Genomic DNA, 15,511 nt, shown 5'->3' with positions numbered 1-15,511 from the left:
GCTGATATGTGATCTAATCCCAAGACCTTGTTCGCATGAAGGTTCTGCAACATTGCAATCACTTCCAATTCATCTACCTCTCTTCTTCCATCCAAAAAAGCACATCAGATTACTTGGCTGTTGAAGAACACAAACAGAGATGTCGAAGAACATAAGGGCAAATGTCTGCATGCAGGTGTTGTCTGGATTATGTAAGGGTGAATAAATGGTTGAAGAGATGATCAAGAGGTGAATTACCAAGATTGTGACAGGGCTATGAAAATAGATTTGAAGGTCTGTGGGCTTCAAAAACCAACTGAAAGGTTAATAAAGGGGAAATGATAGAAGTTTATAAGTTATTACTATTATTACCTGACACCTCCAGGGAGTCCAAGGACTCATCAAGGGAGGGCACCTACTCTACATTTGTCTCCACCACTCAATCCACCAACCACAACAAAGCGTAACTACACCAATGCCTTTTACTGAAGGGGGGGGGGGGTTATAGGACTGACATGAAGACTTTTTTCATTACATGATAGGAAGGGATACCTCTTGCAAATTGATGAGAGCATGGTTAACAAGAGCATTAGAACTAGATTTTTTGCTTGGAGGGTGATATATAGGTAGAATGGGTTGTCAGAGGCAAGTATTGCATCTTTGAATGAGTTCAGGGGTGGCTGTGTTAGGTATAGTGGTTAGAGTGGATTTCCTTCAATAAGTATGAATCTGACTCTATGGAGATGCCTGAGAAATAATAATAATAGTAATACTATCTCACTGATTTAGGATACAAGGGTTTAGGACAATGGTTCCCAACCTTTTGAAAGCAGAGGACCTCTATTTTAATTTGAAAAATATTGTGGACCCATGTTGCAAAATCCCATCAAGGAGATTGGAGTTGACTAATGTTATCTTAAATTATGCAATTATGTAAATGATGCATTTCACATCTACACTTTCATCCCATTGCAGAGAATAATATTGACCATTACATACTCTAAAAATCAGTTTATGGTTTATGCTATTTCTTGAATTCTTTAACTAGGTACCCTTCCTCAGTGAGTCCTTGGACTTCCTGGAGGTGTCACGTAATAATAGTAATAACTTGTTCTCTTGCACATTCTTGCAGCACATGTGCTGACATACCATCTAGTCCCACTTCTGAATACACATGGATGTTTTTCAATATATGGAGCACCTCCAGTTCATCTACCTAACTTCTCACATCAGCCTCTGTCACATCAGTAACTGAAAGGGCTTCCTCCACCTGGATAATATGCCCTTGCAAAGTGATTGCTTAGCAGCTCAACTTTTCTTTTGCTTTTATTACTTTCCTACCATCAGCACTGATTAAAGTTATCCTTCCATAATCATTCTTTCTCTTATTCACTACATAGCAAAAAAAAAATCTTTTGGATTTAGTTTCGCCTGCTTTCTAATTTTTTCTCATAATCTGATTTAGCCTTCCTTATCATATTAATCATCCTTTTTGCCTGTGCTTTGCCTTTCTCATGAGTCTGCTGATCACTTTTTTCTTTATATTCCTTGCACAATGTTCAATCTCTACTCCTGGATTTTAAATTCACATACCTTTATCTTACCCACAATTCTTCCACATCTCTCTGTTCCACATTTCCAACCCCCCCCCTTTCTTTCAGTCATCCTTCAGCAGTAATATAAATGTTTATTGCCATACACTGAATGCCACTCAATAAGAAGACAACCAGGAACATCCTACAAAGCTATGTCCAAAATTATTCCTTCCCTATATTCTTCATGTATTTGTTTTTTAAACATCAGTAATGCCCTGAAAATTGAGTAAAAGGCCAATAACATCATAAAAGGGATACTCCTAAAGAAAAATAGGCAAAATAGCCATAAAAATTAAAATTAATTTCTGCTTTGTTTATCCTCCTGATCCTGGGTATGCAATTTGATACTTCCTTTCTCAAACAATTCTTGACCACTTCCCATGCACACATTCCATGCACACTAACATTCTTTCCTTTTACCTTCTTATGCCATGGCACTACTCCAAGCTGCCATCAAAGTTTATCATAATTGCCAGCTTTGTAGTTCTATTTAAACCATTTCTTAACTAAGAATTCAACATGTTGAGTGATCTTCCAGAACAAGACTTCATGGTCACTCTCCAATCAGAGAAAGTGACCATGCGGTTTTGTTACTGTAGTTATGGATAGATCTAATGCTGTTACCAGATTCATCACTCTCAAAACCCTTGTCCCCCCCCCCCATCACATGCTGTTTCAGATAATTATTCCTTCTTATTCTTCTTCTTAAGTAGCTTCTCCAATTTGGAGGTTAGCATCATTGTACGGAAGTGTCCATTCCTCTGCCATCCTTTCTTTATGTCATCAACCCAAGAAGTTCTTGGTTGATGATGTAAAGAAATAAGCTTCTTCCCTCTAATTTTCCCTCCAGTATTTCCAAAGACATTTTATCTGCTGATCCTCGTAATGCATGCCCTGCTGTCTTGCACTTCCTCATTATAAGGTCTTCCATGAGTGCTCTTTGGTTCCCATTAAACTTCAACCTATTCATCAGTTTTTTGTTTTTTTTCCCCAAGAAATCTACAGCACCATCTTATAGCACCAAGGCCTGCAATTTCCTGATTATGGATTTTGTATATGTCCACTTCTCACATCCATAATTCAATGTGGACCAATGTACGATTTCATTATTCTTATTTTAGTCTGTTTATTTATTCCAGAGAATTATCCCTTAGTAACTATATAAATTCTATTTCCATCTTGCCACGTACCCTTTCCTTTTTCCAATCTGTATCCCCATAGTTGAAGGCACCCATGTAGTTGCTTGGCCTGCACTCATTGTGCTAATTTTGCCGATGCATGGTATCTACATCTTCCTCTGGATCCCCACTATTTAACAGCAATCAACACATATTTGTCTTACTGGTTCTCTTACACTAGATAGCCTCAAATTAACCATCTCCCTTAAATCTAAAATTCTCCTTAACTTCTATTTTATTGGTTGAAGTTCAGCTATCATTAATAATATCTCACCCCTTGCCCTCCCTCACCCCTCTGCATGTCTTGTCCTCTCTGAAAATACCCTGTTCCTTATCTGCAGATAATGTTGTACTCTTAATCAAATTGAATGAAAGTCACCAGGATTCCTTAACTAAATTGAATAACTGCTGTAAAAAAAAATTTGGCATAAAAATTGGCAATAGAAATGCTATGACCATGAAAAAATTTAGGAATATGGGTAGCAGAAAAACATCCAGAGGAAAGCCAAGATCTAGGTTGATTAGTGTAGTTAGAAGTGTCTTAGAAGACTGAAAAATAAGATCTGACAGTGGTAGAGTTCTGAAAGGTAATGAACTGCTTTGGAGGAAATTTGTCAGTAGGACATTATTAATAATGCAAGCATTTTGTTTAGTTGCATTGTAGTGTCATGCACACTCCTTAGTGGTATATATCAATTTGATAATGATGATGATCAAGTGTATTTGTAATATCAAAATGCATATTTGTTATAAAGCAGTTACATTTCAATTAAAATACTTGATTATTTTCTTATTAGTTTGAAAAGAAAAATTGTGTTTTTATTCTTTATTGAATAACTTTTTTTTTCTAGGAAGATATAGTGAAATTGCAAACTTTAAATCTAGCTGCCAAGTTATATTTGATTAATGGAAAACAAACAAAATTGTTGACACAGTATGTTTTCAACTTGGCTAAATATGATCAAAATTATGATATTAGAGACAGAGCCAGATTTCTTCGTCAGCTAATCATGCCCCAAGGAGAAAAAGGTCTACAGTTAGCCAAGCAAGCTAGAAAGATTCTCCTTGCTCTGAAACCAGCTCCAGTACTGCAATCTAAATTTAAAGGTAATAATTCATTTTATATATGAAAATTTTGAAAAATTTTTCTTAAATACCAAATTTTATACAATTTTTATTTATTTATTTATTTTCTGTTATGTGGGCATAAAGTAGATGTAGAAAAAAAAAAAAAGAAGAATGATTAATAAATTCAGCATTGTGAATAAATTAGATATGATCATTATGAATGTCCCTCTAAGAACTCATTGAGGATGAGCCTATTCAGATTCTCATACTTAAATATCTGACATATCTCTTCTTTAATACATGTATTGAAGACACACAACATATAATGGTAACCTATTCCTCACACATGCTACAAGAATTTGGACCTAATATACTTGTTACAACACCCATGGCCATCTTTCAGTGGTGATCCCCCCCCCCCTTAGATTCTATTTACACCATCCATAAGCTACAAATTTCACTTGTATCTATACTGTTAGATTCCCTTACCAATTTGTTTCTACGATATCTCCTCTCCTCTGTCTATTCCCTTAAAACTTAGTTTTGAGAAATATACATAATGCCATTAGCCAGTTAACATCTTAGTTCCTCAATGATCAATCTTTTCAACTGTCTCTCCCATCCAGTTGTGGAAGCCATTTGACCACAGTATTGCCAGAAGTATTCAAAATAAGGATGAAGAGTTTTTGCCACTGGTTAGCTCAACTTGCCCAAAAGTGATAGGCATTAGTGAGACTTGGTTGACCAAGGAAGATGTAGTCATAGGAATAGAATCCAAAGGATGCAGTATCTTCAGAGGGAACAGACAAAATAGGATGGGAGAGGAGTTTTGTTAATGATAGAATAAGAATCAAAGCCAAAGAGAGTAGAAGTACATCAGGAGGACAGGGATGCAGAGAGCAGTTTATTTGAGGCTGTCTGGTGTGAGATAGTGGCTAATAGGACGAAATATATAAGTCATGATATAATAAATTTAGTTTAATCCTTTATTCAAGTGTAAGCAAACAGAGTTTGCGCCTCAAGTATCTTCAGGACTGAGGCAACTCATAGTAAAGGTGGACCAAGCTCTCATCACTCCTTGTCTCAGTATCCCCCCCCCCCCCCATAATACAAAGCACATCTCCTTGCGGACATGTATAATGCTATGCATTAAGGGAAGGGTCACTGCCCAGATCAGTTTCGACCTTAATTGAGGTCTCGTCAGTGGGAACCAGACCCAGAAGTGGTGATACTAAGGCAGAAGCAATGGAGAGGTCATATTTACTTATACGAGTTTCCAAAAGGTGTACCACTTTATTATTAAATTACTCTGGATTTAGAGAAAGATTTTGGAAGAGTATTTTCACTTGGTTAGACTAGAAATAAACTTCCGACATCTTTCTCTAAATCCAGAGTAATTTAATAATAAAGTGGTACACCTTTTGACAACTCGTATAAGTAAATATGACCTCTCCATTGCTTCTGCCTTAGTATCACCACTTCTGGGTCTGGCTCCCACTGACAAGACCTCAATAAAGATTGAAACCGGTCTGGGTAGTGGCCCTTCCCTTAATGCATAGCATTGTAAAATGGGGAGGGGGGTTGAGCCATATGTACATCTTACACTTTTACTTTACTCTTATCTATTCTTCTTTATTCTGCTGTCTCTATCAATTATTGTTATCCTTTTCTAATTTATCTACGCTTTCTCTTTATATTCTATTCCTTACTTTCCTTTCTCTTTATTACTCTATACTCCTATCTGTTTCTTACGCATTACACTTTTACTTAAGTTACCACAGGTTATCTAATACCTTCAGAATCTTGGAAAATTTATTTAATGTTACGACTGCACCACCAAGATTCTCCTTTATGGGTATTAAATATAATTAAGATCATTTGCAATATCTCTCTAAATCTATCTCAGGCTTTATTGTCAGTCGTGGCTGCACTTATTTAACTTTGCACACAGGTTCGCATTTATTTAGAAACAGTGCATTGGAATAAGGATCAGTGAATACACATTCTTTAACATAACAAACATATTTATTAAACTACAATACATTAATACAGTTTCTTAAATGAATTGGCTCTTCAGAAAATTAAAAGCTAAGAATTATAATCACAATCAATATACACACATTAAAATACACAGCAATCCTATCAAATACCAATCTATAACTTCATTCATTCTGCTGGTAAGAATTATTATCTTATACATTGTACATACTTAATAAACATGCAGCAATGCTATCATATAAGAATCTATGTTTGCATTCTAGAACTAATCTGTTCAAGCAATATGCACATATCTCAAAACAATAAATTTACCTATCTAAATTATCTTAACTATTCTTTAGCCTCTTAGTCCAGGACAAATCATCACAATTTAACTTTTATATATATGTCCCACCAAATATATACTTGAAAACAAGAAGTATGCTATATCTAAATCACTAATAGTATTTCTTTAACCTCATAGTCCAGGACAAATTATCACAATTTAACTTTATATATGTCCTGCCGAATATATAATTACTTCAAGGTTGTACTCACAGTTCTTCTCATGACACAATTATCTGAACTGGCTCTTTTGTCCCTTATCTGGTTCTACTTCTACTGGCTTCTTTTCCAGCCTGGGCCTTATCATTCATGCGGGTTTCTTATTCTTTAGCTCCATTGCATCGTAGAAGATTCTTGGGGGATTGGATATGTCTTACCGATACTGCTTTTCCGTCCTTGGCTTTTAACATTCGTGCGGGCTTCTTTCCTTTAGTGCTGTTGCATCTCGAAGAATTCCCAGAGCTTGACGCATATTATTATGGCTCGACTTCTCCTTCGACATTTACCTACTTCTCTCCGGACGTCCAACAGATCCGCGATGCTGGATTCTGAGACACTATGAGAGGAGACTGCTTTTCCTTCTCCGTTTCTACCTATGCATACCTGCATACTGCCTCCACCTGCTACATTTTCGATCTGCTGCATCTGGATACCTGGATAAAGAGCCCCCTTGGATACTTCTAGGTCCTTTCTTATACTCCCTCTTGTGGTCCTTGGAATAAGAGTCGAGAACCCTGAGCATTCCCACGCAAAAAGGGGAATGTGACCTTCGAGTTGTTGTTTACTTTTGTTTCCCCCAGAACACACAAAACAATCTTGTTCACTATATGTGTGAGATCCTTTAGTTGTTCGTCGCCTGTTGTTGCACTGTCCTTGGGACATGCATTAGGTTAAACTTTGAACAATTGAAGGCACTTTACAATTTCCAAATAAGGCTTCTAAGCTCTTTCTTTCAAATTGGAACAACTAAAATGACAGGCTGCTTTCTAAGGCATTGGCCTTGAAATACACAACTTAACATTCCTACCATTTCAATACATACTTGTATGGTTTTTTGAATAAAAAAAAATTATAACTACAGTTAATGTAACCCTTATATACAAAATTCCACAATCAGTGTTAAAATTACAACCTCCTCCTATATACAATGTTTGTGACCTCTGTAAAAGTCGATGCAAAGTTAAGAAAAAAAATTTTTTACTGCATTGAATTTTACAGCATTATACATGTCTGCAAGGAGATGTGCTTTGCATTATGGGAGATACTGAGACAAGGAGTAATGAGAACTTGGTCCACCTGTACTACGAGTTGTCTCAGTCCTGAAGATACTTGAGGCGCGAACTTTGTTTGCTTACACTTGGATAAAGGATTAAACTAAATTTATTATAGTCTAACCAAGTGGAAAATAAACTTCCAACATATAATTCGTGACTGCTATAATCTAGAAGGTATTAGGGAAAATGTAGAATCCATGCATTGGAAGATGAGTGCAGGTTGAATAATTATTATGAGGGACTTCAACTATAGGGATATAGATTGGGAAAAGGAATAGTCACAGGGACAAAAGGAAATGGAATTTATACAGCTGCTTATAGATAATTACTTGAGACAGCATGCAAGAGAGTGGATTTGGTCATAGGTTCAATGAACTTAACTATAACCAATCTAGCTACACTGCCTCTCCTCTGAGAAAGTTATCATTTAATCTTGGCCTGGGAGATTACCAGACATGCAAAATTTTCTGTTAAGAAAAGAATTATAAGATAAATTAAAGCTAATTATAATATAAAGCTAACTGATGAGGCCAAAGAAATTCTCGGAGTTCTTTTGCTATGCTACAAGTAAAAGGAATAATGTCTATGGAAGGATGACTTTAAAAAAGTGCTAATGGTGGGGGAGGTAACAGAAGCAAACCAAATAGTTTGCTTCTGTTACTGAATGATCATTTTGCAAGAGTGTGCCATCTAGTTTGTGATATTGGGACATTAGCTGATGGGAGAATAGAGATTGAAGAAATGGAGGTGCTTAGTGTATTGCAGAACCTCAATGACAGCATGACCTTGGGATTACATGGCATATTGGCCTTCTATTACAAGAATGTGCAAGGAATTATCAGCTCCTCTGACCAAGCTGCTTAAATTAAGCCTCAGTACTGGGAAGTGCCAATGAAGTGGAAAGAGGGGGAAAATAGTCCCACTGCATAAAGGAGGCTCCAAGACAGAAGTATCAAATTATAGGCCAATCAGGAGTGATGGTTAAGAAGAAATCGGTGAAAGACAGAATTCGGAATTGAGTGGATAGAAATATAATGCACTATAAGGGACAACATGGATTTGTAAAGTGTAGGTCTTGAATTAGTAATTTGCTTACTTTTTATAATAAAGTGACAGTGCAGTTGTATAAGGAAATTGGCTACTCAGTGACATTGCTGGACTTTGCAAAGGCATTCGAGATGATTCCACATAACTCTGTTGCATAAATTAGAGCAATTGGGATTGAATAGAGGATGGTTGGTGGACAAGTATCAAAGAGTGGTTTATGGAGAAGTTGAGTCCAGGTGAAGGCAGGTAACTAGTGGTGTGTCACAGGACTCAGTACTTGGTTCTCTGCTGTTTAATTTGTACATTAATGATATAGGAAATTATTTGATGGGAAGTATTCAGTTGTTTTCTGGTGGCACAAAACTGCAAAGAGCAATAGTAAATGAAGATGATGTAGAGGTCCTGTGGGATGACTTGGTTAGGGACTTGGGATAACTGTGGTTCAAGTGTTGAAGTTTTTGGAGCATATTGCAAAGTGTCAAAAGAGCACATCAGATTATGTGGTTGTTGAAGAACACATTAATAAGCAGAGAGGATAGAGAAGTTAGCATTCCTCTGCTTTAATAAGACAGATCTAGTCACCTGGATTCTGTAGGGATGAAGGAGTGGTAAACAGGATCTAGAGGCAAGTGACAAAGACTGTGGCAGGTCTATAGAATGCTCCATATGAAAATAGATTGGTCTGTGGACTTGAGACACTAATTGGGTACAAACAGAGAAGATGAAACCCCTTTATTAATTTATATCATTGTTTCTCAAAGTGTGGTACGCATACCCTCCCTGCGGGGGGGGGTACGTGAAAAGTCTTCATGGGGTACGTGGCAATTTTTGGCTATACATCATTAATGCATGGAATCATTATTAAATAAAAATAATTAATTTAAATGTGCATATATATATATATATATATGTTACTGGCATAGTGTGAAAACCGGCATTCTATAGAATGCCGAAAGTGAGACATCAAAGTATGAAACACTTAGATTTTCACACATTTCCTAGGCATTCTATAGAATGCCAAAAGGCAAATTGGCAAAGTATAAAATACTCCCAGCTTTTAATGTCACAAGGCAAGTGACATGACTTTCGACACTCGCCTCAAACAGAGAACCAGAGCACTTCCTAACCTAACCTAAACCTAACCTAACCAGAAATGGTTAGGTTAGGTTAGGTTCATGCCGCCTGTGGACATGAGAGTAAAGATGATGGAAATGAGAAAATAGAAGGTTATGATGTTAATATTTTGTGTACTTTTTGCTTCAATATTAAGAATGCTGTCGAAAGTAAAATTCAATCTAAATTGAATCTGGAAATACAAGCCGAAAAATTTTAAACCAACTCTATGCCAGATCACAATTCACTTTATGTCCCAAGGACTTAGTTAGAGTTGGAGACATTCCTAACCATGAAATAGCTCTCTGGTCAGCCGCTTCTGCTCTGTCCATGGGTAGCGGCCAAGGGTTCGTGAGGTGTACTTGCAAGACCAAGTGCCGAAATTTGAAGTGCTTTTGTATGAAAAAGGCAGTTAAGTGCAATTCAAAATGTCATTCCAGTCTACCTTGTAGCAACAAGTAGTTCAGCATTGGTCTTTTTCTATTTCTATAGAAAAATCCGGTATCTTACATTTTGTACTTCTTACATTTTTACATGCATCTTTTCAATAAAAGCCTTTTTCATACTTTGCCAAAATAGTATTTGTCATTCTATATAATGCCTAGGTATTCTATACAATACCTAGGGAAAGTATGTAAAATATTAAAATAAAACAGACATTTCATACTTTGCCTAAAAATGTCAAGCATTCTATAGAATGCCTGCTTTTCACACTTTGCTGATAACATATATATATATATATATATATATATAACAATTTGTAGTATTAACTAGGAATTGGGATATGTTCATATTTATATATACTGACTATAAACGAGACTAGAATAACAATTAAATTTATTCAAAATGCAACATGTTTCATCGGATTGTCCAACTATTTTAGGCATGGGAACATAGAAAGCAAATAAACACTATAAGAAACATTGTATCACTATAAAAACGACTATTATAAAATTCAGTTAGCTTTGAACTGTAGCTACAATCTATGTTGAAGTTCTATTGTTAAGCAGCTGCATGTGTCTGATTTCATGAGTGTGCCAATATCGGATAACAGAGCTAAAAGAGTCCGGTAGATTATAGCTGTTATTATTTATGTGATGAGGGTCCATAACAATTTCCTTAGATTTGACTATGCGGTGCTCCACCTCGTCATGGCATATATGAAGGTTTGAGGTTGTTGTCCAGTTTATCTCATGTTGACAGCCTTCATCATTTGTGTTTACTGAAAACAGTACATAGCTTGACAGAGCACATGCTCTAGTTCTTTTGTAGGCAATGTTCCTCTGGTGTTCTTCGAGACGTAGGAGGATGGAATTTTCAGTTTGGCCATAGTATTGCTTCTTGCAGTCACATGTGATTTTGTACACTCCTGGGAATTGTAGATGGTTGTGAGCTTGTTTGTATTTGCTTAAAATCTATCTTAGTTTAGGATGAGTAGAGAAACATGTTTTTATGTTGAACTTTCATAAAATTCTTCTTAGTTTTGTGGAGAGCGAGCTGATGTATGGTAATGAGATATAACCTTTGGGATTGTCTTGTGTTTTTGAGTTGTTTTGATGGCGGCAGTATAGATGCTTATTAATAGTTTTCGACGAGCAGCCATTACTTGTGAAGGTTCTTTGTAGATGTTGTAGTTCATTTTTTAACTCTTCATCATTTGACAGTATAGATCTGGCAAGAAGCGCTAGGGTTGAGATGATACCCACTTTCTATGCAGGTATCTATCTGTCAAGCCATGTACTGTATTGAAGTCCTCAATAAAGGTCGAAACTAGTCTGGGTAGTGGCCCTTCCCTTAATGCATAACATTATACATATCCGCAAGAAGATGTGTTTTGCATTATGGGAGATACTGAGATAGGAGTGATGTTAGCTTGGTCCACCTTTGCTACAAGTTTCCCAGTGTTGTACTACCTTACCCCAGTCCTGAATATATTTTCAGGTGCAAACTTTGTTTGCTCACACTTGGATAAAGGATTAACACGTTCGCTGTCACACTACTCAGGCATAGTTTATTCCCACACGCCAAGCGCTCTTTCGTGTCTTCAAGGTCATTACAAGTAATCTCGTAGCCGGCTTATCAGACAGAATTTTGTTTCATACACCAACTACGAGTAATCTCGTATCACCCCCACCCATATATTACATGCGCTGAAGAATGTGTTTATTGCGTCTAGTCTCGAAAAACCTTCAGTTTCGCCATGATCAGTAAAAGAAAACTTACTGAAAAAGAATTAGAAGCTTACTCTAATATGAGTGATGATGAATTTAATGAATTCATCATCGCAAATGGAAGGATAAGAGGGAAGTTCTTTCTATTTCAAATATGCACAAATTTGAAATGGTTGAAGCAAAAAATCAGAATGGTAAAATTCGATTAAAACCAAATATCGTTAGGGACTATAATTTGAGTATGTCAGGCATCGATCTTTCTGATCACATGCTTTCTTACTATTCCCCCTTATGAACGACAATTAGATGGCCAAAGAAATTGGCAATATGCATTTTTGATATATACATTCAAAATGCGCATAAATTTTATAATATAATTACTGGAAATGCAATGGCTGCGTTAAAATTTAGAGATCAATTTATCTCAGTTTTTGTTGGAATGGATGAGCTTACAGCATCACAGAATATCAGCAGGATTCGGGATCTTCATTATTTGGAAATTTTACCACCTACAGAAAAAAAATATTCGCTGACAAAGCCATGCCGAGTATGTACACGAAACAAACAACGACGCGAAACACATTATTATTGTCCTGTTTGCCAGGAAAAACCACCATTGTGTGTGGAAAATTGATTTAAAGTGCATCATTCATAATTTGATTAAATTGGTTTTTATTTTATTGATTTCATTTTATTATTATTATTGATTTTATCAGTTTTAAATTGATTTACAAATTACGTGTTATACTACGGATTAGCTCGCGCTTGGCATAGGAGGTGGGTAATCGATATACGAGTATATTCGTAGTTGGCTTCTGAAGCACATATATAATATACTGTATTTTAGTTGAAATTATTTCCCTTCTATCAAGCCCCCAGACGTGCTCTCCGCTTTATTCAGAATCCAAGGGTCCAAATTAACCTAATTATACTAAGGGTTAACTCGTGTTTGGCATAGGAGGTCGGTAAATCGACATACGAGTATACTCGTTGGCTTGTGAAGCTCATATACAAACTACGAGTATACTCGTAGTTGGCAGTGAATGTGTTAAACTAAATTTATTATAGTCTAACCAAGTGAAAAATAAACTTTCAATATTATTATTATTGTTATTATTATTTTGATAAGGGGTACTTTGGTAATAATGAAAATTTAAGAAGTGGTACACGGATATCTGAAGTTTGAGAAACACTGACTTATATGACAGAAGCATATAAGTTAATACAGGGGTTTTATAGGATTAACACTGACTTTTTTTCAGTACATGGCAGGAAGGGAGAGAGAGAGAGAGAGAGAGAGAATGGCAGTTACCCATGGAAATGGTGTAAGAGTGTGGTTATGATGGGTGTTAGGACTAGATTTTTTACATGGAAGATGGCATATGGGTAGAATGGGATTGTGCCAGAAGTGGTTGCGAGGGATTTGTAAATAAATGAGTTTAAGGAAAAGGAATGATAAATATTATATAAATAATGACTAGTGTGTGTGAATAATGGGTTTCCTGCAATGAGTTGTTTGACTCTCTCTGGACATACCTGTTTAATAATAATATCTCATAAATCATCAGGTTTTAATGATAGTTTCCATACTTTTGTCATATAAAGCATGGAAGTATGACATTGATATTAATTGTTGTTATTAATTCTGTCTTCTGCCAGGTTGGACTAATGATGTTTATTGTGTTGGATATAAGTGTTTTGTGCTATTGCTATAGTGGCCAGTTCATCCAGAATAAGATAATTTGCAGGGACTTTGATAGACTCCACTTAGCAACAGGAGTTGTACTTTATCTTTTGGAGAAGGTAAAAGGAACCAGATCTTGTTGATGGGTTTGTACATGACTGCAACATAAAAAAACATTCAGAGGAACCTGAATATACTCTGAGAGTCATTTCTTCTTGTAGAATTGGAAGAAAAATTGTTAATGATTTTGTCTGCAGTTCTTGAGTTGTAGCCATTAAGATGAGAGGTTTGCTTGATGGTGGAAATTTCTACCTGAAAAGATGGTGCTCAATAACAGATTTTGTGAACTCTTATTGATAGCAATCATTTGATAAGACTATATTTTTTGCAAGGGATAGTAAGCTTATGTTTGATGGATATAACACCGTAGAAAGTAAGTTTGCAGTAGACATAAGTGGTAAGAGAACTATTGTCATTTTAAAAGGATATGAAGAAAGGAAGTTTTTCTTGCCTCTGTTTCTAAGTTGAATTTGATCCTGGGGTATCATTTTTGTAGGAAGAGTTCTACTTCTTAAAGTAAGTTCTTCCAATTGGTAAAAATATCATCTATATAATTAATCCGGAAGGAAGGTTTAGGATTTAGGCCATATGTTTTCTCATCCAAATGTTCTAAACAAAAGTTAGAGTGGAGAGCCCATCACAATTCCTTCTGTCTGTCTATCTATAGAATTTGTCATTTCAAGTAAAATATCCAGAATTTGTAACGAACTTGAAAAGGTGTACTAATTAAAGAATTGAAGTTTGGTAGGTGTGAGTAAGAGAAATACTGGAGAAGAGTGACTTGATGTGAAACTAACTATTAGATTATTGGGTTTGAGATAAAGTTAGCTGCGTTTTTGATAACACAGTAGAAATAGCAAGTAAGAAGAGGCAGAAGGCTCAAAAGGAACTTAGGTATTTATATGTAGGACTTCCTGTTGGGTCAACAAATTGTACTAAGAGGGAATCTGTATGTATGTATGTATGTAGTTTGTGCAGACCATATATCCTTGTTTAGCATTATAATTTTTAATTTTTTGAACACTGACTAGATCAAGAGAAATGATATTATACAGTAATATTGAACGTACTAAGTTTACTGTTTGCCAGGTAGGGGCATTCATGCCAATTGCAGTGTAAGTATTATGATGTAGGGTTTGGGATTTATGTTGGATATTTTCTCCTCTACACATTCTAAATAAAAGTTGGCTTGAGTTGTAGATATTAAAGAATCCATTGCAGTTTCTTCTAATGTGCCTATAGAGTTTGCCATTCCTACTAAAACATCCAGAATTCATAATGAACTTAAAAAAGAATCTATAGTGTTCACTCGAAATTTAGAAGTTAGAAGTTCATTAAGAGAAACTTTGGTGAAGAGCAAGTTGATGTCAAACTAACATTAGATCATTAAGTTTGAGTTTCAGTTCTTTAATTCTTGAGATAAAGTTGGTGGTATATTTTATAAAAGAGTAGGAATGGCCAGAGGTTGAAGAGGAGCTTAGAAATTTTAGATGTAGTTGACTCAAAGTCCTTGTTGACTCAAACTTCTTTTGAGTCAACAAGGACAATTGTTGACTCAAAAGCAGTATATAGGTTTATATAGTTTGTGCAGGCTACTTATCCTGTGTTGTCTAGCATGATATGTTTTAAAGTTCTGAACATTATCTGGATCAATTAGTGATGCCAGATATTTTTAGAATAATTCAATTCTTGACTCAAAGGCCTACATATAAAATTTCTAAGTTCCTTTTCAACTTTCTGCCTTCTTTTACTGGACAATAGAAGCCCTATTGCTTCTTTATATATATATATATATATATATATATTTATAAAATTAATATTTAACTGACTAGAACGAGAAAGTATAACAAAAAACTTTAATAAATCACGACTAGTTTCATCGGTGTCCCGACTTCTTCAGGTGAGTAAGAAATAACACAAAACATATAAAACTAACAAGGTAAAAAACATGGACTTTCCAACTTAATAAAAAGAAGAAGAATAGTAACAGTCATATTTGAATAGGTGACCGCATGCTATT

The 15,511-nt window shown here is 35.6% G+C and overlaps 1 protein-coding gene across 1 annotated transcript in view; it reads left to right on the top strand.

The window, feature by feature from the left end:
- rb (adaptor related protein complex 3 subunit ruby) overlaps positions 1 to 15,511 on the top strand; it is a 482,738-nt gene that overhangs the window by 271,453 nt on the left and 195,774 nt on the right. The window contains exon 16 of the mRNA XM_090402121.1: positions 3,604 to 3,859. Coding sequence (XP_090258247.1) covers positions 3,604 to 3,859 — 256 coding nt within the window. The remainder of the gene's footprint in view (positions 1 to 3,603; positions 3,860 to 15,511) is intronic.

Source organism: Typopeltis vanoorti, chromosome 12 (genome assembly GCF_054136105.1).
Source record: "Typopeltis vanoorti isolate ZY-2024b chromosome 12, IOZ_Tvanoo_1.0, whole genome shotgun sequence".
Taxonomy (NCBI): domain Eukaryota; kingdom Metazoa; phylum Arthropoda; class Arachnida; order Uropygi; family Thelyphonidae; genus Typopeltis; species Typopeltis vanoorti.
The sequence above is the reverse complement of the archived record's forward strand: the minus strand, read 5'-3'. Positions and strand labels throughout refer to the sequence as shown.